The following is a 25,347-nucleotide window of genomic DNA, read 5'->3' as shown; positions in this document are numbered from 1 at the left end:
GGAGACAACCCTGTGTTTTCTTACTTCTCTGGATAAAACCAAATTTGAAGAACTTGATTTTTCCTACTTATCCTGGTTAGATTTTGGAAATCTGGAAATAGAGCTTTGGAATTTCAAGAAAGTTCTATCTGGAAAAGTAAATTCAAAGACTTGTGTGCAATACTTGTGAAGAGAGTGTGAAGGGATGACAAAGGACAACACAATTGGTAGTTGAAATGAATGAAATCTCGCAACTCGAAGTGTGAAATCCTCTGCCAAGTAATTTTAATTCAATGAAAATACTCGGGATAACTTTTTTTGTTTGTTGTTTTTTACTTTTTTTGGATCATCTTATTCTTCTGAGCAGCTGTTTTCAGTTTTGAATTATATCAAATCTGTTACAAGAACAGACTAACAGATTACCTGAGTGCTGCTTGTGTTGCTCTTGGACAAAGTATGAGCCAAGGTTTGACAAACTATCGGCATGCATACAACAGCAAAGATCACAATAAATGTTCAGAAGCACACCAAAGTGCAAGTAAAAGCTGTTTATGTCCCTGAAAGCTGTTATTGTGTTATTCTTTTAAGACAAAAGATACTAATGCATGAGTTATTTTCTTCTAAACTAAAACCTCAGTATTCGAGTTCAATTACAGTACCGTACCGGCATTTTGTGATAAGTGGGTTTTAGTTACAGTTTGGGCACTCAGTCTTTAAAAGGTTTGCCATCACTGGTTTAGGGACTGAATGTGAAGATGGATGTTGCTCAGGATTTCTTGCTCAGATTTTTCTAGTCATTGTGAAAATGACAGGGAAGGGCTCACTCTGGACAAACTGTTCAGTCCACATTCCTTCCCTTTTAACTCCAGCAATCTGATCTATGAGTCTTTGCTGGCAAACTCAGCACTGTCCCACTGGTTACCATATTCATCCTCTCTCTGCCTGGGGGAGGGGGCCTTCCTTGGCCCAAGGTGAGTGCTGCAAAGAAAGGATGCTACCAGAATGCAGCATTCAGAGTGTTTAGGGTAATGATGATTAGAAGCCAATATAAGGGTCTATCCTGGGAGTCTGGTTTCTTCAGTGCTAGTTCTTTATCTCACGCTATTCAGAATGAGCTCATGATGGCTGCTGCTCAGAGGGCAGGGTTGGGGAGAGTACAGAGCAGTGTGGTTGTGCCACTTCCCATTTTCAATGATTTAGCTATTTGGTTTGATTTATATGTATTGTCTTTCATATTAATTTTTTTATTTCAGGGATTTTGAGTCCCCCACTTCTTTTTCTATTCTTTCTCTTTTATTTTTTGAGATAGGGTCTAATTATGTAGTTCTGCCCTTGAACTATGTAATGCTGGTCTTGAATCTGTGGCAATCTTCCTGCCTCGGCCTCCCATGCTGAGATTACAGGCAAGTGCCACCACACCTGGCTTCTTTCTCCTTTCAGAGTTTTCAGTCAATCTTCTCTGCAGCTCTCTAATGAGACATTTCCTCCAGTCGGCCATGTTGGATCCTCCAAAAGGACAAATTTATGAAGAGTAATGCTTTATTATTACATTTATATAAAATCCTAGAAGTTGAAACTTCATTAAATTTACTTTTATTAAGTAGATCAGTGGTTTTTAGAGGATGGAAGAAGGAGAGGGCAATAACAAATAAATTTACAAATAAATTTTAAATGGTGATACATATGTCTATTATGTTGAGTGGAGTCTTCATGTATGCATTCATGACAAAATTTACCTAACTGTACTATATGTCGGTTATACTCCAATAAAGCTTTTGAAGTAAAATCAGAAAATTATGTTTTCCTTTCTTGTGTATTGATTTTAGGATCTTTGGCTTTCTCAACATTTATTTATTTTGCAGTATTGGGGATCAATGCCAGGTTATTGTGCATTTTAGGTAAGCACTCTACTACTGAGCTATATTCCTAGTCCTGTCTCTGCACTTGAAATTTTAATTTAAACACAAATAAGAACTCTACCAAAGTGTGGTAACACATGCTTGTAACCCCAGCTACTTTTAATTAGTGTTCAAAAAATAAACTCCATCTTTTTCTTCATGTAACTTATTGTTATAAGTGTATTGGAGAAGATTTTTTTTTCCAGAACAGAAAACAGAAGTTTTCCAATTTAAGCAACATAGTGTTTCACCACAAGACAACCCGACATAATAGTAGCTATCATAGTATTGGAGAAGATTTATAGTGATTCTTTTCTCCTCCTATTCCCTTTTGCTGCTCTCCCTTCAAACTTTCTTCCCCTCCCTATTTACTTTGTTTCCATTGTTTGCATCTTTTTTCATTTTTTCCTTTTCTTTTCCTCCCTCACCCCAGTTCCCTTTCCCATTTGAACATTTTGTTCCTGTTTCACAGTATCTATTATACACTTTGGTCCTTATTTACATTTTTGGTTTCTCACACCACTGAAACAATGTGATATTTACACATGTGTCCTATTTATTTTATTTAAGGGTATGGTCCAAGGTGCATCTTTTTACCTAGAAATGTCTCAAGATTATCCTTCTTTATGGCTGAGTAGTACTTCAATATATTTTAAAAACCATATCTTGGAGATTTTTTTGTTTTTAAACCACTCTTATTTTTATTTATTTATTTACTACCAGGAATTGAATTAAGGATCTTGCACTTGCTAGGCAGTTGTTTATGCCACTAAACTATATCCCCAGGCCACTTGGAGAAGATTTTTAATGCAAATAAAAAATAATTTTTAGGTAAGATGGATATATAACCCTTTTAAAGTTATGGAAACAAGATGGAGTGAGGTGAAATTAATGTTACTTACAAAGATAATCAGCTAGTCCTTTAATGTATTTATACAAACAAAACAATAGTTAAGCAAGATCTAAGTATTTCAGATATTAAAATTAGATCACATGTTAAAATATGTTATATTAACTCAGACTTTTTTTTTGGTACCAGGGATCAAACTCATGATCTCTTGTTTACACCACTGAGCTAAATCCCTTCCCTCGTGGTTTAACTCAGATATTTGCATAAAACTGGTACCATAACCAAAATGGCTTAAATTTTATATTTACAGGGAAATAGACCAGATAAAGAGAATACATGAGGAATATGAGGATCTTAAGAACAACAACAAGCCTGGGAGTCTAGCTCAGTAGTACAGCACCTGCTTAGCATGGTTTCTTATCTCCAACACGAAAAATCCAAACAAAGCCACAGAGCCAGAATCCATTAGTGCTCTTCAGATCTGTAGAACAAAGGAGTTAGTAGGATCAATACATTCAAGGTTGGCTAAAACTAATTATATTTAAGTATCTAGGTTAGATGGAGGCAGTGTAAACCACATCTCCATAAATTGTAATGCTATGTGAGTTAAAAACCAAGTGTGCCTTCTTGACAGCGTCTCATCATTTATGACAACCTTCACATACAGTGGCACTTTCTATAGTTAGATATATAAATTACATCTAAAAGACATAACTTCCTGAAATATAATTATCATCTTGTTTAAGTGTAAAGAGCTGATCTCTCTCCACGAGTTAAAATTATTCTGAAATTTTGCATATAGATATAAGTAATTTTAAAGTTAATTTTAACATTAAAATTATATCTATTAATGGAGTACAATGATGTTTATATATATCTATGCACAGCATAAGGTTTAATTCAGGGTAAACATATTTATCTCCTCAAACATGTCATTTCTTTATGGTGAAAACATTTAAATCCTTTCTTCTAGCTTTCTGAAATACATAATACAGCACTGTTACCTATAGTTACCCTGCTGTTCAATAAAACATCAGAAATTTTTATTCCTAACTGTAAATTCATACTAACTAATTAATCTTTCTCACCTCTCCCAACTCCCTAGGCCTCTGGTAACTTCCTTCTACCTTCAACTTCTTTGAGATCTTTTTGAGATTTTATATATGAGTGAGATCATGTGATACTTATCTTTCTGTGCCTGGTTTATTTCACTTAACATAATGATCTCCAGCCATCCATGTTAATCAGGGTAAGTTCTGTAAGACTATGAATGTTTAAAATTCAGAACTGCAGCCTATTTGGCAATTATGTGTTTCAAATGAAGAAAACTATTCTCTGGAGGTCTAATGAAGAAATCAGAGAAAGCAGTAATAAGTTGAACAGAAGTTTAGGATATTTGTACAAAGGTATAAAGCAGTTCTCTTACAAGTATGTGAGTAATAACAAGCATCTTAGAAAAAATATTTTTGCCATTTATAGAAATTTATCATGAATTTGCATATTGTTTTTTATGTGAAAAAATTAGGCATTAATAAGACTTTTTAAAAGGAATTTATTCTGGGCACTTAAGAATATCTGTTAAGGGCCAGGGATTTAGCTCAGTGGCCTAAGCATCTGTCTGGCAAGCGCTAGTTTGTGAGTTTGATCCCCGGTACCAAAATAAAAGAACAAAAACAAAAAAAGAATATCTATTAAAAAAGGATTTTTGAAGATTGTATAAATAATGTACTTTGAAAGTATGTTACACATAAGAATACTTTATAGAGTATCATAGCACTAAGCTCTAGATTTATTTTTATTTTCCTTTTACCTACTTAGTTCTACTACATATATGTAGAATTACTTAATATTTATGAGAAAAGATAAACAATTAAGATAGTGTTGTTGCAGCATTATAGTCACAATTCATATCCATTTATCCAGGTGCTTCTAGTAGAATTGACTCAATAGTCCGAAATGAGCATGACTCAGGATTGTTCAAAGCTACCGTGATTATTTCAGAGATTGTTATATTACTTAATGATAGCCAATGAGGTCAATGATAAAAAACAAGAAGTCATTAGATTCATAAAAATATATATTACATAATATTACATACTACATATATTTTACACAATGTTATATATATGTGTGTGTGTGCACACATAAAACACAAATATATGTTTGTGATGCAGTCAGCAGAATTTGCGAATATTTTAGATGGTGTAATCCAAAAATGGACTGTCCTCATTTAGAAGTATAGTTCAATGGTAGGGGCCTTGCCTAGCAATTTGATTCCTAGCACTGAAACAAACAAAAAAGAATGATTATTTGGAGCATTTAGGTATTGGTTGGCTATTACTGAGACAGAAAATACAGGAGATGGAACAGGTTTTATGGAATAAAAGTTAAGGGTTTAGTTTGGGACATCATAATTTTGAGAAGCCTATTAGACACACAGTAAGAGACATCACGTAAACAGTTATATAAATGATTTTAACAGACATTTAGAATTCCTTAGAGTAGTTTCCTACTGGTAGAGCTGCTAGATCAAAGGTTATGTGCATTTTTACAATGCTGTGCTGGAGCCAACTGGCCAGCCAGCCACAGCAAGACTGGATGTTTTATCAAACATGTCAGAGTATGCATCCTAGCTTGCTCCCAATCTGAAGGAAAAAATGAGTTCAGTGTAAAACTTAAGAACAATTTTGTTCGAAGTTTCTTCTGAATGTCCTTTTGTCTAAATGTCCTTTCTTTCTGGGCTTTGAAAGCTTTTATCATGAATGAGTATTGCTTTGAAAATGTTTTTTCTACAACCTGCTGATATAATCATGTGATTTTTCTCATGTATTTTAATGTTATTTAAATTGATTGTCTTTTGACTGTTGACTCAACCTTGGAATTCTGGGTAAACCTCCCTTGCTCAAACTGTGCAACCTATTGCTGCTTATATTTGCTAATACTTAGTTAAGGATTTTTGTGTTGGAAGTAGTGACTTGTGGCTAAAGTCCCAGCTACTAATGTAGCTGAGACAGAAGGATCACTTACACATGTGAGCCGGGGACTAGCATGACAAGACTCCATCTGAATGGAAATACAATACAATACAATACAATACCATTTTTATAGCCATGCTCATACTCTGTAGTTGTACTTTCTTGTGATGACTATACTGGGTATAGGGAATGCTGATGGCATAAATGAGTTGGAAATCACTTTTATTTCCTCTATTTTCTGAAAATGTTTGTGGATTATTATTTTTGTTTAAATGTTTGATAAAATTAACTTTCTTTTTTTGTCTTTTTCCTTTTTATCGGTACCGGGGATCGAACTCATGACTGCCTGCTTGCAAGGCAGGCACTTATGCCACTGAGCTAAATCTCTAGCCCTCTAAAATTAACTTTCAAAGGCATATACCTGAGTTTTCTTATGGAGTGTTTTAATTAAAGATTCCATTTCTGTAGTAGCTTTCAGCTGTTTATATTTTTATTTCCTCTTGATTCAGCTTTGGAAATTTGTTTTATTCAAAAAGAAATTTGTCCTTTTCTTTCATCTGTGGAGCTTACTTGCATAAATGTGTTCATAATAATACCTGTTAGCCTTTAAATACATTTAATGATTTATTTTACTTTCCCTATTTCTATCTTGATCTAGCTAAAGGTTTAGAAATATTTGAATTTTTTCAAAGAACCATTTCTTGGTGTCTAAGAACAAAGATAATTTCCTACATACTAGTGATGGCATTATCTCACACAAGAATTTAGCATTGATAGGGGCTGGGGATTTAGCTCAGCGGCATAAGCACCTGCCTTGCAAGCAGGCAGTCCTCAGTTTGGTACCGGTAAAAAGGAAAAAGACAAAAAAAAAAAAGAATTTAGCATTGATAAGACAATCTTATCTAACCTATTCTCCCTATTCAAATTGTTCTCAATTGTCTTTTATTCATTTGCATATCTAAGTTGAGATCAAGGGGATTGTTGCTGCATGTATTGTCTCTTTAGGCACTTTTAATCTAAAATAGTAGTTTATTTTTTTGTGATATTTAGTCTAAACAGTTATTTTTTAGAAAAAAGCTAGGTCCATTATCTCATGGTTCACAATCTGAGTACCTATTCAAAATTAGGATATAAATTATTAGCAAGAATATTTCATAGGGCTGGGGATTTAGCTCAGCAGCATAAGCACCTGCCTTGCAAGCGTGCAGTCCTGAGTTCGATCCCTGGTACCAAAAAGAAAAAAAAAAAAGAATATTTCACAGGTGGTATTACATACTTCCCCTTGCATCATATCAAGAGGCACACGCCATGCTAGGCTGGCAGCACATTTCTGAAGTCCCAGCTGCTCAGGAAGTAGAAGCAGAAAGGATCACTTGAAAGGTAGGCACAGTAACACATGTCTGTACTACCAGCTTGAGAGGCTGAGGCAGGAGGAGTCCTACAAATTGGAAGCCAGCCAGGGCTATGAGCTGAATTCAAGGTCAGCATGTAATACATAAGAGACTCTGCCTCAAAAAGTAAGATTAGAAGATGGCCAAGGTTGGGGGTGGGCAGGGGAGAGGAGAGCCCAAGAATTTGAGGGCATGGGCTGGGGATTTAGCTCAGTGGCTCAAGTGCTTGCCTGGTAAGCACAAGGTTGAGGTTGTGACTTTGATCCCCCATATCAGAGGAAAAAAACCAAAAACTTTGCGTAAAGAGTTCTAGGGCAACCTGGGCAACATGGAGAGACCTTACTCAAAAAAGATAAAGAAAAAAAAAAGAAGAAAAAAGGCACATGTCAATTTATTCCAATGTGGACATGCTAATTTGTGTGTGTATGTGTGTGTGTGTGTGTGTGTGTGTGTGTGTGTGTTTATTTGTTCAAGACACATCTCACTTTGCACTTTAGGCCAGCCTTGAGATCCTTTGTAGTCCAGGCTGGTCTCAAATTTATGATCCTTCTCTATCAGTCTGCCAGAGTGCTGAAATTGCAGGTGACTTAATAATACTGTTTGATTACTTGATTAAAGTGATGTCCAAAAGATCTATTACAATCATATTTTTTTCCTTTGCAATTAGTAAGTTTAGGGGTGATGCTTTGAGATCATGAAACATTTTGTTCCCTTCACAACTTTGATTCCTAATCAAATATTATTTTCTCATCATTATCATCATCATCATCACCATCATCACAATGCTGGGGATCAATCCAAGGGCCTTATGCATGCTAGGGCAAGGGCTCTGCCACTGAGCTACATCCCCAGAAAGAACTTTCTTCTACCATTCATTCTAATTTCATCTATCAATACATATTTACAAGGCACCTCCCATATGGTAGGCACCATACTAGAAACTGGGAGTAGTGACTTGTACAAAAGAAACACAGTTTTTATTCTCATGGAGAGACAAATAAGGTAACAATCTCTCCTTAGTACTCCAAGAAGGAGATACATGAATTAAAAATGGAGAGAGCAAGCCCTGCTTGTATCATCATCTTTGCATTATGTGAAGGACACGGATATATGTTTTTTGTTGTTTCCATTGACTCTTCCTGTTTTTAAGAAAATTATATATCAGGCAAATATCTATCTGAAAATTCACCTTTTTAATAAAGTGAATAAACTACCAAAAGTTAAATTTCGAGGGCAAAGTTTTTAAATAAGCTTTACCAATCTAGGCTGTTTGGGAGACTAAAAGACCACACTCCACAGTGAACTATACCACTCAGTATAGTTCATTACTATTTTGTGGCTACATTACATAGGAAAAAACAAATAAAGTGAATAAAGTGTACAATTCAGCGAGTTTTTAATGTATTCATAATGGTGTCTTGCAATCATCAATATCTGGTTTATGAACATCTTAATCACCTCTAAAAGAACTTTGTACTCATTAACAGTCATTACTTGCTTCCCCTTCTTATCCCCCCTGATAATCTACTTTCTTTTTCTATAGATTTGCTTTTCAGGCTGGGGATATAGTTCAGCGGTATGATGCTTCCCTAATGTGCACAAGTCCTTGGTTATCTGTATTGCAACTCATAAGTACTTTGTTCTTTTTATGGCTAAAACTATTACTGATTCTTCAAGAGTGACTAACTTGGGGCTGGGGATTTAGCTCAGCGGCATAAGCGCCTTCCTTGCAAGTGTGCAGTCCTGTGTTCGATCCCTGGTATCGATAAAAATGAAAAAGACAAAAAAAAAAAAGTGACTAATTTTCTGAAAATGGAGTTTGGATTCTGTCAGATGCTTATTATTACTTTTCAAGTCAAATTTATTATTTCTTTTGTCCTCTAATTGTACCAGATAGTACTCTGTATGTGGCATAAAATTTCTAGTTCCTTGAGGATTAGATGATGTCTTACTCACATGTTCTACATGCTTTGTACACAAAGCATGTAGAACAAACACCTTATCCACAATAGCTATTTAATAAATGTGTTTATAAAGTGAATGTGTGTGTGTGTGTGTGTGTATATATATATATATATATATATATATATATATATACCAAATGCACTGGTGTGTAAAGTTGCTTAGAATAATAACTCTATTTGAAGTTTTCATTTTTAAGCCTCAAATTTCTGTGCTTCCCAAGATGTGCTCCTCTGGGATGATTTTCTTCTTTGTGACTAATATAACCTAAATCTATGTCTCAGGAAACCTGTTTATGTATAGCTTCCTAAGTTTCCTATACTCTTCTAGAGTTTGAAGAAATTTATTAATCAATTATTTATAAGTATTAAAATCCTGTAAAGCAAATATTAAACTAGTTTTACAAATGAAGCCTCTGAAGGTCAGAAAGGTTAAGTATATGCGCCAAGGTATTATACTAAGTGCCAGAGTTAGAAATAAAGTTCATTTGACTCTAAAGCTATTCTACTTATTATGGATCCCATTTGTAATGATTATGAAACTCCTTGCTATTTTTCTATTCCTATTTGAATTAGAGTAACACATTCACTACTACAAAATAATGAAAGATACCTTCCAAAATATCTACTTATGCATGATTTTATTAATAAATTTTCTGTCCCTGCAATCACTTTCCACTGTTCACCTGATATATTTACATATAGAAACACCCAAGAATTACAAGTGAGAAACACAGTTATTCTGAGGTTGCCCTTTTTAAAAAGTTTTTTTCAGTAAGTAGAGTTTTTTACAATAAGATATTTAAGTCAGTATCACTAACCTTCTGAAAAGATTCTCACTAATAAGGCTAGTTTGTGGTACAATCCTTCACCACATACTACCATGTATTGGTTTATACTTTACTTACTTTGTAGTTTTTATCTGTATACCATATGGAACCTTTATTTATCCAAATAGTTTTTATTTCCTTGAAGTCAGGAATAGATTTTCTGCTATTTTGTGTTTCCATAATGATAGGTGCTGTTTATTAAAGGTTCATTGAATATCAGGATCTTTGCACACCTTTATTATTTACAATAACAATTGGGTATTATTATTATTTCCTTTATTAATATAGAAAGCCTTGGATATAAAGATCATAACCCTAAGAGGTGACTAAACTCATGGGTCCTTAATATTATTGTTTAATTAACTTATTTGTGGCAATTTAGTGAAAGATCTTTCCATCAGAAAACACTGCAATAGAAAAAAAGGACATGAGTTTGTACCATTATGCTACAAATTATCAGCTTGTGACCACAGTCAAATCTGAATTTCCTGAATTATAAAGTAGGATAAGAAAACTCAATCCATGAAGGAGTTAAGATATTAAATTAGGTAATGCAAATGCAAAATAAGTATTTATTAGCTATGTGTTTCTTTTCTCTCATTGAAATGTACACTGGACAAGTGAATAAATTAAGAAGTACCAAAAGGAAATGACATTGATCAAAGTAGTATCCATTTCTGTACACAATTTACTAGACTGAAAATGATGATAAAATTCAATATAACTCAAAATTTTACCAAAACTTGTTACATGCTAACAAATTCCTAATTACATTGAAACATCTTCAGAGAATTCTCTTAGATAAATTACAATCACATATCCTAAGGATAGACTACTTATTTTTAAGATATCTACATCCTTCTTAGAAGTATTGAAATTTTATTTCCTGTGTTAGATAAGAAAACAATAATCTTCTAGTCCAATGGTAAGACATTTAAATATTGTTCCTTATCACTCCTTTCTTCCAAGTCTACTGATTTTTGTATGAGACAGTTTTTCTGTCAGTAGATTTAGTATCATTGCAGCTTGAATTTTATGTCTGATATTTTCATCTGATTTCTTTAGTGTGTTCTATTGCTTAATAGGAAACTCTCATAATGACCACAAACTACTCATTTTTCAAAAGTGCTACTAAAAATTGCCAAACCTTTATCCTGGTAATTTGAGACAATATTTTCCCTAGAAACATTGATCTTTAAAATTCTTTTATGTTAGTAAGCCAAAAAGTTTATTTGCTTATCTTGGAGTATAAAATCTTTCAACAGGATCTGATAAGCTAAAAAGCATTTTAGAGTTCTGTCAAAATTTGAAAAATTAGGATATTATTAAGTCAATATGTATTATTTATGGGTAACAATCATATATTTGAATAATTATACATGAAAATCTTTAAACATCATAAATAAGCCTTTTATAAAAATGAAACCAATCACTGATCTTCAGCTGATATTATATACAATTTTCATATTGCTATGATAATACTTTTCTCCCATATACTATATCCCTCTGGACTGAAAAAAATACATCTTCCTTCTTTTAACTCTTTTTGCATAAAGTTATTTGTTTTCCAGTAGGTATATGATATATTTAAACATTTATTTAAGGCTCGGAGGCAATTTGATTACTTTTGAGCAAATTTCCCAGGATTCAGTAAGTTTACTGCTATCTTTCATATGCCCCTAATCTGTCTTCACAATAAATAGCCCATCAGTCTAGCCTATATGTCCAACTGTATTCACTAACACTTTCAGAATGGGGCTCAGATTGCTATTTTTAGATGAAAGATGTGTTGTATGTAAGTAAAACATATTATATACATCATTTGTACATATGACTATAGTGAAATCTTTTCTAGTTAAGAGTTTTTTCCAAATGAGAATGGTAGAAAACTTCATAGGAAGTTGGAAAATTGCCTATAAGAAAATTAAATTTCTTAAGTCTTTTATTGTTACATAATGAAGAAAATTATTCTGTTCTATTTGCTCATTTTTTTTGTCTTTTTCCTTTTTATAGGTACCAGGGATCGAACTCACGACTGCCTGCTTGCAAGGAAGACAGGTGCTATGCTGCTGAGCTAAATCCCCAGCCCCTATTTGTTCTGTTTTTTAATTCTTAGGCAAATGTTTTATACTGTTTTTTATTTTGTTTTTGCTTTTGGATTCTTTAGCAATTTACCCATGATATAATTAATAGTTAATTACTCCACAGACATGATTAGTTAAAACACTGAAAATATCCACCTTCCTTTGTCACAATTCTATTTATTTTAAAGAGAAAAAATAAAAACAACAACACAAAATTTCAAAACAAGGTAACAGGAGAGTAACAATGGATAATACATTGCACACTTCTATTTCTAATATTTGGACTTTCCAAACTGTGCAGGTTAGGTGGATTTTTTTTATATATTTGCCTCATGATAAAAATTTGAAAAACTAAGAAGTAGAAATAGGACCTATATTAGTGTTTTCAGCTCTAAGGTTTTAATTTATATCCTTCCCTGGATAATAAATGAAAATGATTTCACTTATATCTAAAAAAATTAGCTTAGAGTTCTGTAGAGGATCACAGTTTAACATCTTACAACAATAACATGAAGTGAATTGGTAATTTTTGTTCAAAATATCACTTGCTCAGGACTGAACTTTAATTAAAAAATGTCTTAACATATACATGTGTATATAAAGATACTCATAAAGGACAAGACCATAAAGCATTGTTTTGATTACCTACTTGGTACCAACTACTTATATATGAACACAGAAAACTTTGGTCCACATGTCAAGTGCAAAATAGAACTATAAAATATTGGATACTACACTTGAAACATATAATTTACTAACAGGAATAATTTATTTTTTAAAAACTACTTTAGATTTGCTCTCATAGTCCTTCATATTTTTCTATAAGTCTTAATAATTTAATTTTTATTAGTTAAAACAATCAGCTTTATCTTATTATATCAAATTAAAACATATCATTTTTGAAGCCCCAAAGTTAAAGATTCTTCCTGATTTTGATTCTGTGCTAAAAATCTTAGCACATCAGAGTATTCAATATTTTTAACTTTCAACTAATTTATATACTAAATTAAGTACACCATTGCTAAAAGTTTATGTTCAAACTATTCCACCTCTCTTTATTTTAAATAAAATACAAGCTGAATGCTTTTTTAAATTCTAAGATTATTATGAACTTGAGTCAGTAGAGATAACAACTGCTTTTTAGCATCACTAACCATAATTTTAAAAGTTTGAGCAATTTTTAAGGCTAGGGAAAGATGGCCAAGGAAGTAGGAATAAAGAATATTTGAAAATCTCTATTTATATGCTCTTGAATTCATTATGTAAAATATGGAGGCAAATAAGAGATAAAGACAGCCAAAACTATGGTAATAATATAATGCAATATTTTTAAGCCACCCCAAACTACTATTCTTTATTATGTTTAACCTGACATTACAGAGATTCTGGAATGATCAATTATTTATTTTCTCATGATGAGAAAATTATCTTTCACACTTAAAATTATCTTTCACACTTAAAAAGCATACCACAATACACATTATTGCTTAAGTAGCGAGATAGAGAATACTATGCTATTAGTCATTATCAGATGCTCTTAATTTAATATCATGATCACACTTCTTCTAACTTATAAGTATTTTTACTTCATCCTGATCATCACTACACCATAAGGTTATCAGTGATTTTCAAGTTAATTATTCTAAGCCTTTCACATGCTTATATTCATTTATATCTGTTCCAACTTTAATGAAGGAAGGAATGTATATCATTTTTACATGGTCTGTGTAAGTTTGGTCTGAGTTTACAGAATGGGTAGCAAAATACGGCTGTGTCACTAAACAGTCACTTTTAATAAAGATATCTAAAGGATAAAACTATGAAACAAGAACTATTTGGCTCAAAAGGTCCTAAAATGTACAATACAATAGTTGAATCTAACAGGAGATAGTTACATTAGCTGTACAAACAATTTACCAAATGACAGAATAATTATTCCTAAAGATCAGTTTTAAAACATACATTTTATCCTTGGGCAGACTTTTTTCCATCAGCTGTATGAACTGTACACTGAGGAGGAACAGAGAAGTGGCAGTATTATATTATGGTTGTGATAAATAATTTGGTTGCACTTGTACATTAAAAATTTAACATTAAAAGATATTAGTTTTCTTTTATATGTAATCTTTTACTGTTCATGTAACTAATCTGAAGATCTAAGGCATATAACTAGATAAGGTTGGCCACTGTGCTATTGCTTTAGTATGGTCAAGATACAGCATCAATTTTCTTTTTTTCCTAAGAGACTGCTGTACTGATGAAATATAAATATCAGAAGCCTCCCTCTTCAAATATTCCTAGGAAGACTTTTGAGATTTTCCCCTATTGATTCCAGAAATTATTCCATTATTGTTATGTTAACAGACAATTCCTCTTTAAGTATACAATTAAATGTGTTTGACGTCCTGGTAAATTATTTCTTTCATAGCACTGGTTATATGTAGGATTTCTTCTTAATGCTCAAAATAAATGAGGTGTAGTTGGATAAGGATTGGTAGTTTTTTACTTCCTCCCCCAAAGAGCTGGTGTTTTTGGCTGGTTGTTTTGTTTTTTCCGGGGGGGGGGGGGTTTGAAGGAAGGAAGAGTGAAAGTCTGTACATAAAATTATTGAGTAGGCCTACACTAAAATATTTCCTTGATGGATGAGGTTGGAGGCCGAGAAAGAGGTTAGCTGGAGCAATTTTAGTATAGTAATATCTGTGTGATTTTTAAAAATACACAACTCTCCTTCTGGTCCTCCTTGCCGGATGTTCTGGTACCTCTGGAAGGTTCAGAAGCCATTTTAGAAAACTCAGGAAACAAAGTATGCGAGCTTCACTTGTGCTTTCGCAGGTGCTGTGGCGGCAAGGATAACCTTTGCTCACTGGCCGGCGTTACCAAGCTGTTATTTAATGTCTGTGAGGATTAAACACAACACAGAAAAGTCCAAACCCACATCCTAACACCTGAAGTTCGCACAGATGGCAAAACATTTCAATGGAACCTGAGTGTGGGAAGTCTATTCCAGATCCGGGGAGTTTTTATTCTTTTGAGGCACTGCTTCAGATCCCACCGAATCTTCTAAACTCTTCGGGATTGGAGAAAAAGAAAAAGGAAACAAGAAAAGACTCCCTTCTAGGTGCCCAGCGCATCCAGCCCTGAAATTCAGCGCGATTCGGCCTGAGGGTCCCTCGGAATGACCGCGCAGATCTGGCCCTGGACGTCTAGTAATTTATGGGGGAAAGGCAAAACCACAGGGCAACTTTCCCAATAGTCTCCGAGGGGCTCGGAAGCCAGAGCAGCGCCGTCTGCCCTCAGATGGACGCCGGAGTCAGATCCGGGCTGTCCTCAGCTGTCACGGGGGAGGAGGGAGGGAGTGCTGACATTGGCGCTGGTCACCGAGTCGCGGCCGCCGTCGCTCCCGCCGCCTGCTCACCTCTGAGGAGAGCTGGACGCTCACCAGCCCGCCTGCTCTTGCTCCCGAGCCGCCCTCCATCCCCGGTCCTCAGGCACAGGTCGCCGGCACCGGCCGGTGGGGTGGCTGCCGCCCCTTCGGACCACTGCCTGAGGGCTGGGACCGAGAAGGGGAAGGCGGGCAGGCCGCCGCAGTCGCGCGCGGCTCCCCCGACGCTGTGGTGGCTGCCGGCCCGGCTCCCTCCCCGCCCCCGCTCCCGCTCCCGCCTCCCGCCCGCGCTGCGCTCTCTAGCCCCGCGGGCCGGCCGCGCTCACACTCACTCGAGGGCGCCGCCAAGGTTACCCGCGGGTGGGGGCTGGGGCAGGCTCCGGCCGCTGCCGCCGCTGCTTTCCTATCTCCGGGGCCACCGAGATCCAAAACCCCAAAGCAGAAGACGTTCCCGAGTTATGGGAGCGGAGTGGGGCCGCGAGGCCGGCCCGCCTCCGGGCTGGGGTCGGCTTCCGCGGCTCTGGGCGCCCGGAGAGCGGGGTCAGGCGAGGTCGCGGCCGCAGGCAGAGGCCGTGGCTATGGCGGGCGCGGGGGGCCGCGCCGGCCGGGCTGGGGACCGCGCGCGGGGGTGCAGGCGGCGCCCAGGCGCCGCAGCCGTCAGGGCCTGGAGGGGCGCAGAGAGGAGCGGGCGGCCAAACCTGCCGAGGAAACTAACTAAATAAAAGAAGACTGTTATTTAAGGCGCGGAAATTTGAAATATTTGGACAGGAAGAGAAGAGAAAAGAAACCTTAGCGAGGGAGGGGAGGGGAATAATGCAAGCTAACGGTTTTGCAGCTCCTCCACCCCCACCCCAGGCTTTTCTGCCCGCCCGGAGCGAGCTCGGGCTCCAGCGTCCTCACTAGGGCTCCGGGGCGGGAGCTGGAGTCCCGGGAAAGTTTCAAAGGGATGTCTTCGCATCCCTCCGTGCGGCTTCAGTTGTCTGTGGGCACAGCTTTGCCCCCATCTCAGGCGGGAATTTGGTTGCCTGTCCCTCACCGGGTCTCTGCGTGGGTCTCTTTTCATCTGACCGCCGTGTTAAAAGCCAAAGTCTCCAGATACCAAGACGGGGACTTTCCCTTCTGGGTCATCTGAGGAAAGTTGCTTGGGGTGGTCAGAGGGCTACAAGCACGACCCTTTCTTGGTCCAGCACTGTGAGCTTCCAGCTGTCCTGAACAATTAGTTCTATTCCCGATAAAAGCCCCAAACACCTTTTTTTGAAACTCAGATTTCAAAATTAGTCCCGGGTCCCCTATTCTACAATATTCGTTTGATTAAGACTATAAAGGAAATTTATCATTTTAGCTAATGAATTGGTTTCTCAGGACAAAACATGTATTGTCAATTACCCAGGGTGGTTGTGTGTGTTGGTGAACTCATCACACCATTGCGAAGTGCAAAATGTTCACCAAAAACTGTTGATTCTCTACCGAAATATGATAAAAGGCACTTCGTTTGGGGGTCCGGGAACCAGAATTTGGACTGAGATCTTGTAAGTGCCCACATCTCATCCAAAGCATAGGACTAGGTTTAGTTTACTGGGGCTAAAGCTGAGCGTGTTTGCTGAAGTGGATGCGGACCCAGTGAAGAACTGAATTAGAGCGCGCATCTCTGTTTTGCAGCTTCTGTCCTTTCCATAGCATTGTCCCCTGGGGCTCTGGGCATTTTATGAGTTAGCAGTTATATCCTCACTCTAAGCATCTGCATAAATTCAGACCTCTCCCTACCTCTGCTTGCCGCAAATTAGAACCCGTTGTATTTTGCAGCACGTCTCTTCCATTCTATACATTTCCGCACATTCACATCTTTACTGAATACTGTCGAGGTTTTACAAGATTGAATAATGGCTTTTCATATTTCCTAGAGGGGACCACATAACTCATTTCTAAAATACTTAGATTAGCAAAGCTACTTCCTGCAAAGAGCCAGAGTAATGTGGGTATGTTTTAATGCCTAGCAAATTTTAGGCTGATGAGATAGAACTTCCTCTCCCCTCTGTCATGCTCCGACCACCCCAGAACAAAGCCATCGCGGTATTTTTCTTTTGCTTTGCAACAGTCCCATGCCTTCACATTCAAAATCTCTAAAGGGAAATTATACTTTATGTCATTAAGAAAAAAATAGTGAGACATGGTAGATATGGTAAAGTCTATTAAACTGCATTTAAAATCTAGAATCGTCTAACTTTATAATTGCAATTTGTAAGAAGGGTTGTTTTAATTTCTTTCAGTAATGGTGTGCTTAGATAATATTCCACTTACTAAAGCAACATAAATTTTATGTATTGACTCTTTAAATGTAAAATATGTCTTTGCCTTCAAAGTCATATTTCTTTTTTCTAAAAGAAGTCTTAAGTTTAATTTCATGTTGCCATCTAAAATAAATTCATGTATAACTTGTGGTTAAAGATGGCAGAAATTGAAGTCATGTTGCATCTAACTTAGGGAATGTGAATTTTAGTCCAAAAAAATAAAAATGATTTAAAAATTTCCTCCTATATTCTTGTATATTATCATGGAAATAAATGATTGAAAACCACTGGCTTGCAACCATTTCAATTCTTGTTAGGGCAAGAATCAGAACCATGCCCTTCAGTAAACTTTGAAGTATTTTGTTCTTTTTGAAGCAAGGGCAGAAAGCATACAAAGCAGAAGGAGGGGACTTTTGACATAAAACATCCTTGTTCGTGTAGGAAATAATGAATAAATATCTAAATTTAAAATGGTTAATTGCATTGAAATCGTTTGGTGACAATCTTTAATGACAGAGTAGAAGATGTTGGGAAATCTTCCTGGATATTTGAGATCTTTCTGTTTTCTTCAGCATTGAAAATCTTTTTAGTTAAACGAGTTTCCAAAAGACTTAAAACTCCTGTACAGAAATGTTTTGTGGAAGTCAAGTACCATATGGTACAATGGCTTTTTATTCATTGTAAAAGATTATACATTCATTATTCTGTAGACAGCTGTGAACTTCATATGTAATTTACATTTTTTTCCTTGCTGAGTCTTTTATCACCTAAAAGTTAGAGTTTGCATTTTAATACTTAAAGATTTTATAATTTTACATTTCTGACATTCAGGAAGAAAAAGGCAGCATTACACTTAGTATACTTATGGTACAATTTTGGGACATATATTAGTGAATTGTTTCATTTTGTGATTGTAAAAAATCAATGGAAGCATTTTTAAAGTGATAATTTTTTAAAGTGGCTTCAGAGCTTATATACAGTTGTCTTTAGAACACTACTGAAAGTTCAACTATCTGACTTTGAGAAAAATGGAAGATTGAACATTTGGAGAAATTCATACAGAAATGATTTCAGATGTGATCCTCAAAAAATGTTACTCTTATTTTGTTTTAAAGCAAGAAACACTAGGCATCAAGTAAATTCTGTAGGGTGGGATGAGGGAGAGAAAGAAAAGAATAACTGAATTACAAACAGAATATATTTAGTTTCCCAAATGGTCTACCTTTCTAAGACTTAAAACATGAACTTTTAGAACAGTTCTTAGTTGTACTAAGTTATGTATGGGTTACAGAAGAGGAAAATCACAGAAAAACATTATCCTGTTCTGAAAAAGTGTTTTAATTAGGCAGAAAAAGCACCAGCGCAAACCACTTTAAAAACAAAGCCTCCAAGTTGGGTATTGAGATCAGCAAAGGAGTAATGGAATAGGCAAAGAAAAGTCAAAGCAAGGTAAAATGTTCAGAAGAAAGCAAAGTTATTTGCAATTACATGTTAGAAATCAGGATTTTTGCCAGTGGGGGGAAAAATGTTGCTTAAATATATCCATTAACCTGTAGTAAGAATTTCACTTAGGCAGTTTCAGAAGATTTAACCAGCTGCTTAAAGTATGAAAAAAAAAACTATCTTAAAGAACGATATTAAAATAGTCAAGGCAGCCAACCAATTAACTGACAAAGTAGAGGCAATGTGGGAAAGGTCTCCTCATACTCAATGCAGATCTGTGGCTTCCCCTACCCCATTTGCCTCCATCAGGCTAAGGACCTCATTCCTCCCATAGAGCCTGGCCAAGTCAAAGGCGGTGTCCCCCTTATGGTTCCGATGCCCCACATTGCTGGCTGTGTGCTTCAAAAGGAACTCCACCACCTGGAGGTGACCTTCTTTGGCAGCCAAATGCAAGGGCAGGTTCCCATCATTATCCTCGATGTTAACATCAGCTTGAAACTCCAGCAAAGTCTGTAAAGTGTCCAAGAAACCTGCTCTGGCTGCATCATGAATGACAGCGAAACCAGTTCGGTCTTTCAAATTTGGATTAGCACCTCTAAGTAGTAGTCTCCTGGCAATCTCAGGATTTCCAAGTTTCATAACCTAGAAAAGAAGTAAAAACAGTAGACTCCTTCAAGTGCTCATGCTACAGGAATATTTAAAAATATCTCTTTGTCCTCTTGAAATGACTATTTTGATAGTGTGTTTGGGGAAGCTCTCCAGTGTAATGTTTGAATATCTCAGTTTCAGAAAACAACTAGTCAATGAAGTAGAAGGAAACTTCAAAAAATTGAACTTCTTTAACAGAATATCTTAAATGGGCCCAGAAGTTGGATACACAGATCAGTAATATAGGATTTATGCAACTTGTATAAATGTCATGACAACTCAGTTCTTTATCCCCCCCATGAAGAGTTATGTAGTTTAATAAATTTATTAATACATATAAGAGAAACCAAATTTGTGATTTACATACAAGTCTATTCTCTTTTTATTGCTCATAAAATATGCCTGAAATATTAATTCTGGAAAATCAAATGTGGGTAAAATTTGTATTCTAAATAGCTACTGAAAACAAATGATGGTGAATTTCTTTAAAACCCTGAACAAGTGTCACCGAGTATGAAACCATTAAAAATACAGATTTAATATTTCCTTAAATGATTAATTTTCACAAATTCTCTCCAAATAGGTATAGCCCCAAATTTCCAAAATGCTTTTTAAAAAATAATTTTTTATTTGTAAGTTCTTTAGTGGTGACTACTAGATATATTCAGTGCTTAGAATCTTTCATTTTAAGTTAGAGAATGTTATTGTTAAAGCATTAAATAAACCAGAGTGTTCTATATTTCTTGTTAAATCAATTTATCTAAAACTAAATTCATGATATGCCTTATATTAGGTAGAAAATGATTGTAGAGCAAAAATTCTTGAAAAGTGTGAAACAATCATCCTACATTACTTATTGTTTTTTCAAGTTTTAACAAACTTCTTGATTTTAAATGAGCAAAAGAAAAACATAAAATATTTGATGTGTGTTTTGGAGCAAGGACAGCTTTGTTTTATGGCTTGAGCCCACTTAATAATCAACTGGCATTCTGTCACTTCTTTGTGCAGTTATTATAAGCATTTAGGAATACCTATTTGTAAGTTGTCAATATTCAAAAAGTCAGAATGTAGTATTAACATTTTTTACTACTATACAAAATAATTTACATCACAAATATTTATTTAATGTGGTTTTAAATGTATTTCACTTTAATAAAGGTGTCTGCTAATCTCTCAAAAATATCTTGCAAAAATCATGCAAGGTATAAAACACACATATAATTTAGTTGCAAAAAATATTACTCTCATCAACTTGCCAGAAATGTTCAGCATTTCCCCTGATATATTTATATTTACGTCTATTCACAATAATCTAAATTGATAATAGGCTGCATACACTGTTTATTAAATGAAATAATAACCCATTGAAAAATACATAGAGCTGATTTGTCTCTTTTAAACGTTTTAAAATTTTTGATCACAAATTAATAAAATATACTTAGAATAAAATAATATTTTAGAAATGCAAAGTACATAGATGATCAGACTATTAAGTTTACTTGATGATTAAACTATGTGAACTTTTAGTCCTTTTTGGGGGGCAGTGCTTAAAAATGACACATAATTTATTTTTTTAAGAACTTCAATGAGATATACTTGTGTCTATTATAAATGAGTAGATTCTAATTTTGCCATAATTCTTTGTAAAGACTTGGTCACATCTAAGGACTTAGAAGTAAGAAAAACAAAAGAGACTAATTCCTAGGCTCTTTGCAAGCAAATGTACGATGAAGGCCTTTGCTATTCTCCTGATTGAAAAACACTAGAAAGTGAAAGTTTTTGCAATTCTATTAAATAAACATAATTATAGAACATCTTTCACAGAAAATAATAGTAATATTAGAAATGGTTTTGAAAAAAGTTTTCTTATGACAAAACTTCAGAGTCAGGATTAGGCATACTGAAAAATAAGCCTTCAGCCTGCTGTGTTTCATTGTATGTGAAGACTAAGCCATTGTGAGTGCTATTACCCTGATAAGTACATTTAGGATAAACAAGGTTGCAGAGTTGTATTAAAAGTTCTGTCAAATCTTTTTTTAAAAAAAATAGTATTAACTGTCCAACCTTCCTGTTCATCAGAAGTCCTGAAAGATCTTATTTTCAGTATGGGTGAAGTGGCTCAAGCTTTGTGAGACTGATACAATCTTTCTTGATTTTTGAGTAAAAACTTTCCAATATAGGAAATTTGTGGCGTTATTATAATCACTGAATCCGTTCAAAAGTGCTAAGTGGAAAAAGGAAAAAAAAAAACCTTTTCCCTACATGAAATAATGTAAGTAAGTTAGCATATATGCATAGCTTGCTTAATGCCGAATTTTTGTAAGGCTGGTGCATTCTGATTCAGTATATACAGACTATATGAACTTTGTCATATCCCTGGTCACTTAAGCTTCTAATTGTTTTAACCAAGTCCTGTAAAGCAAGCTTTTAACAAGCCTTCTCTCCAGCTTTCACAGCTTCCGAATAAGAACAGCTCATAAGAATATCATCAGAACTCTGATAATGCAACTATTTGAGACCACTTTATCATTTTTCTGTTTCTGAGCCTTTCAACTAAGTTATATGAAAATGTTTGGAGAAGAAAACAATTATCAGGTACATACTTGGCAGCTGGACATGTGTCAGTTGTTGCCTCTAAAGCTAATTACTGAAAATTAGAACATACCACCGCAAGACCACAGGGACAAAAACACTACAGCTCAGCTCCGATTATAAAATTCAACCTTTTATTTTTCACTCCTGAATGTGTAGAAGGTATTATATTAACTGTAAAATGTACATCCTGTCCCTCATGCCCAGGCTACCCATTCCAAACGAGGAAAGGTCGTTTGTCAAAACGTGAAGATTTGGGGGGGGGGGCTTGTTAGTAGTCAAGAAAATTAATGTTGAAGTCAATTATTAGGGGCAAAGCATATAAAACCACTAATAGCAGTGTACTTACTTCAAATAATAACCATAATAATGTGTTTACAGAACTATCTGAAACAAAGCAAAAGAAAACAAAACAAACAAATCTCGGGCACTGCTATGACTACTTAGAAATCCCCACCGTCACAAAAGCATTCCAAAAATTAAGACTAAACCTAGAGTCCCCTTGAAATCGAGGATGTTAGTGGATTCGACGAGTTTGTTCAAAGTACGTCATTTTGGGGAGTTGGATCCACTTAAAGATATAAAATATGGCAACCAACTAGGTTAAAAACTGAAAATCTGTATTCCTGAAATCTTAAAAGCTGTCATTCTACAAACTCTGGTCAGGTAGGCAACAATATTAACCTGTTTTTCCCATCTCTCTGTATACTAACCTGCAGCGCCGTTCTTCCAAATCCATTTTGTGCATTGACGTTTACATTATTTTGCAACAAACTAGTAAGTTGCTCTAGGTCCCCCCTGGCAGCTGCGGACGCCAATTCGTTCCCCCACGGTTCGGCCATTCTTCAGGGTCCTGACGATCCGGGAAAGATGAATTAGTTGTTTTTCTTTCTCTCTCTTCCTTTGCTCCTAACTAGGCTGCATGATGGCATCGGAGACTGACAGAAAGGACTGGGATGGTTAATCTGGAGTAGAGCTTGGTAGTAAATACTAGTAAGATCTGCCTGCCAAAAGCCCGCCCCTCGATTCACACGTGATTATTCTGCAAAACTGAGCCATTGGAGAGGGGCTCCTCTCTTCGCTTTTTGGCTTAACGCCTATGAAGAATTCTGGTGATCCAACAGACGGATACACAGGCATTCCTGGTTAATTACTCTGGGAGTGAGACGCAGGCAGAGCTGTCACGTACCCACCCTGCGGACCTCAGCGAGAAATGCGAGTCAAGACTTAAGGGACTAGGTTAGGGCAGAAATACCGCGGAAGAAAAGGCACGGAGGAGGGGGGGGCGGTTAACCCACCCTTGATCACAGTGGTGACTTGGGCCAGAACTTCGGGGGCAGGGCCTCCAAGGGGCTCGGTTTCCATCCGCCTTGCGGAAAGAGTAATCCCGACTTCTGTGCTGCAAGCTGAGCGCCGCAGAGGTTAGATGCTGAAGTGCTCCGGCGGTAAAAGACGATCGCCAAAGACAGATGGGAGTAGCAGTTCGTGGCCCTGAAGTTACAGGTCCTAGTGACTGCCCTGCGCTCTCAGCTTCACTGGAGCAGCTGCGGTCTTGTCCCGGCCGAGCCGCGGGCTAGCAACGCGTCGCAAGGTTCGGGAGCCCGCCCGCCCGGCTGCCGCAGCGCCGCCGAGCCTGCGCGGCCGCGGGAGCCAGGCTCAGCACCCGTCTCCAGAGGCTGCGGAGCACGCAGCAGGCCCCTTGCAAGCCCGGCATGTCGGCTCCACCAGGTCCCCGGACCCCGGCAGCCCGAGGACGCGCGCGCGCGAGCGACCCGGGAAGCGTCTAGGGGGCCCGGGCTGCTGGCGCGGCTCGCCGCAACATCGCAGCTGCAGCGGGCAGCTCGCCGGTAACTTCCCGCCTACGACTGGGCTCGCTTTGGCTTTCCGCTGCAGGCGCTCATTGAGCCGCGCAGCCGCCTTTGCCTTCCTCGCCCAGTTCTCTGGGCGTCTTCGGAGCTGGAGAGAATCCGGGAGGCGCAGGCCGAGTTCTAAGGATGGGGAGTTCCCTCAGTTCCAGGGCGCAGCCAGTCCCGCCGCCCTCCTGGCAAGCGGCCAGCAGCTTAGGCGCCCCGTGCCACTTCGCCAGGCGTCCGAGGTCCCCCTGTGCCGCCGACAGGGCAGCGGCTGCCAGCCGGCTGTGTCCAGGAGCGGAGCGAGAGGCTCGCTTCTTCCCCAGTCTCTTCGCTGCTGCCAGTGACAGTCTCTTTTGTAGTCGGTTCCCCAGAATCGCTGGGCTCCGCTCCCTTCACCCTTACAGGCACTTGCACGTCGTCTCTCTTTCGGATCTTTTCCTTCTCTCCCAACTTCTCTCTCTCCTGTTTTTCCCTGAAACAACTGCTGCTTCTGTTGCCTCTGTAGAGATGGTGCCGGTTTCTTCTCTTTTTTCCGACCTCATCAGCTTTTTTTGAAAAGAAAAAAATTGAGCGCTTTTTGAGTTGAAAAACCCGCCCCCATTTTAACGGCAGAGTTTTAAGGAGGCTCGGCGGAGTTTCAGCGCCGCGGGAGCGGGAAGGCCGGGTCCCGCCCCCGCCCGGGCGGTGCTTGCGCTCCAAGCCCCGCAAGCTCCGCCCCCGGACAGCGCCCGCGCGGCCCCCTCAGCGCTCCAGCCTCCTTCCTCGCTAGCTCTCTGGCGCCGGCTCCCGCCTACCTGCCCGCGTCCGGGCCCCAGCCTGAGCTGGGTTTCGGCACCGCGGAGCGGGGCCTGCTCTCCGCACGGGTTAGGGCGGATGGGCTGGGGTCTGCGACTCGAAAGCCGGGCTGTCCCGAGGGGACGAGGACGGTGTCGACGGGGGCGGGGGCGAGGGCATGGCGGTTGTCAGTTGAGTAGGCTGTGGAGAACTAGGAGGCCGGGCCGATCGGGAGCGCGGGCGGTAGGCGCGCCGAGGGCGAGCGGAGCGAGCTTCTCTGCGGCGGCAGTGGGGCAGGTCCGTCCGCCTCCGCGCGCCGCTTCCAGGCTCGCCAAGTTCGCGCTGGAGGCCTGTGGCGGCTGCCGCTGCCTCTGCCTCCGGGAGCGCGCGCGCTGAACT

General features: G+C 37.9%; 1 protein-coding gene and 1 non-coding gene across 2 annotated transcripts; one reads left to right on the top strand and one right to left on the bottom strand.

Moving 5' to 3' along the window:
- Positions 1 to 8,303: 8,303 nt before the first annotated feature.
- Positions 8,304 to 8,439, top strand: LOC111754893 (small nucleolar RNA SNORA4). Its single transcript, XR_002789565.1, has one exon. It is a non-coding gene; the product is annotated as a small nucleolar RNA SNORA4 (small nucleolar RNA).
- Positions 8,440 to 18,271: 9,832 nt separating this feature from the next.
- Cdkn2c (cyclin dependent kinase inhibitor 2C) lies at positions 18,272 to 24,787 on the bottom strand. The gene is made up of 3 exons (XM_013144899.2): positions 23,620 to 24,787; positions 23,035 to 23,174; positions 18,272 to 19,723 (listed from the first exon to the last, which is right to left on the bottom strand). Exons 2-3 carry the CDS (start codon positions 23,161 to 23,163, stop codon positions 19,346 to 19,348), a joined length of 507 nt encoding a protein of 168 aa, XP_013000353.1. The 5' UTR covers positions 23,164 to 23,174; positions 23,620 to 24,787; the 3' UTR covers positions 18,272 to 19,345.
- Between the last annotated feature and the right edge of the window lie 560 nt (positions 24,788 to 25,347).

The sequence above is a fragment of the Cavia porcellus genome, unplaced genomic scaffold (genome assembly GCF_034190915.1).
Source record: "Cavia porcellus strain 051 isolate PalLab524CR breed Dunkin Hartley unplaced genomic scaffold, mCavPor4.1 scaffold_25, whole genome shotgun sequence".
Taxonomy (NCBI): Eukaryota; Metazoa; Chordata; class Mammalia; order Rodentia; family Caviidae; genus Cavia; species Cavia porcellus.
Note: the sequence above shows the minus strand (reverse complement) of the source record. Positions and strands in the feature narration are given on the sequence as shown.

Coding starts and splice junctions, on each gene's coding strand:
- Cdkn2c (XM_013144899.2), bottom strand. CDS start 23,163: ATGGCCGAACCGTGGGGGAACGAATTGGCGTCCGCAGCTGCCAGGGGG. Junction 19,724..23,034: donor TTGGAAGAACGGCGCTGCAG/GTTAGTATACAG, acceptor CTTCTTTTCTAG/GTTATGAAACTTGGAAATCC.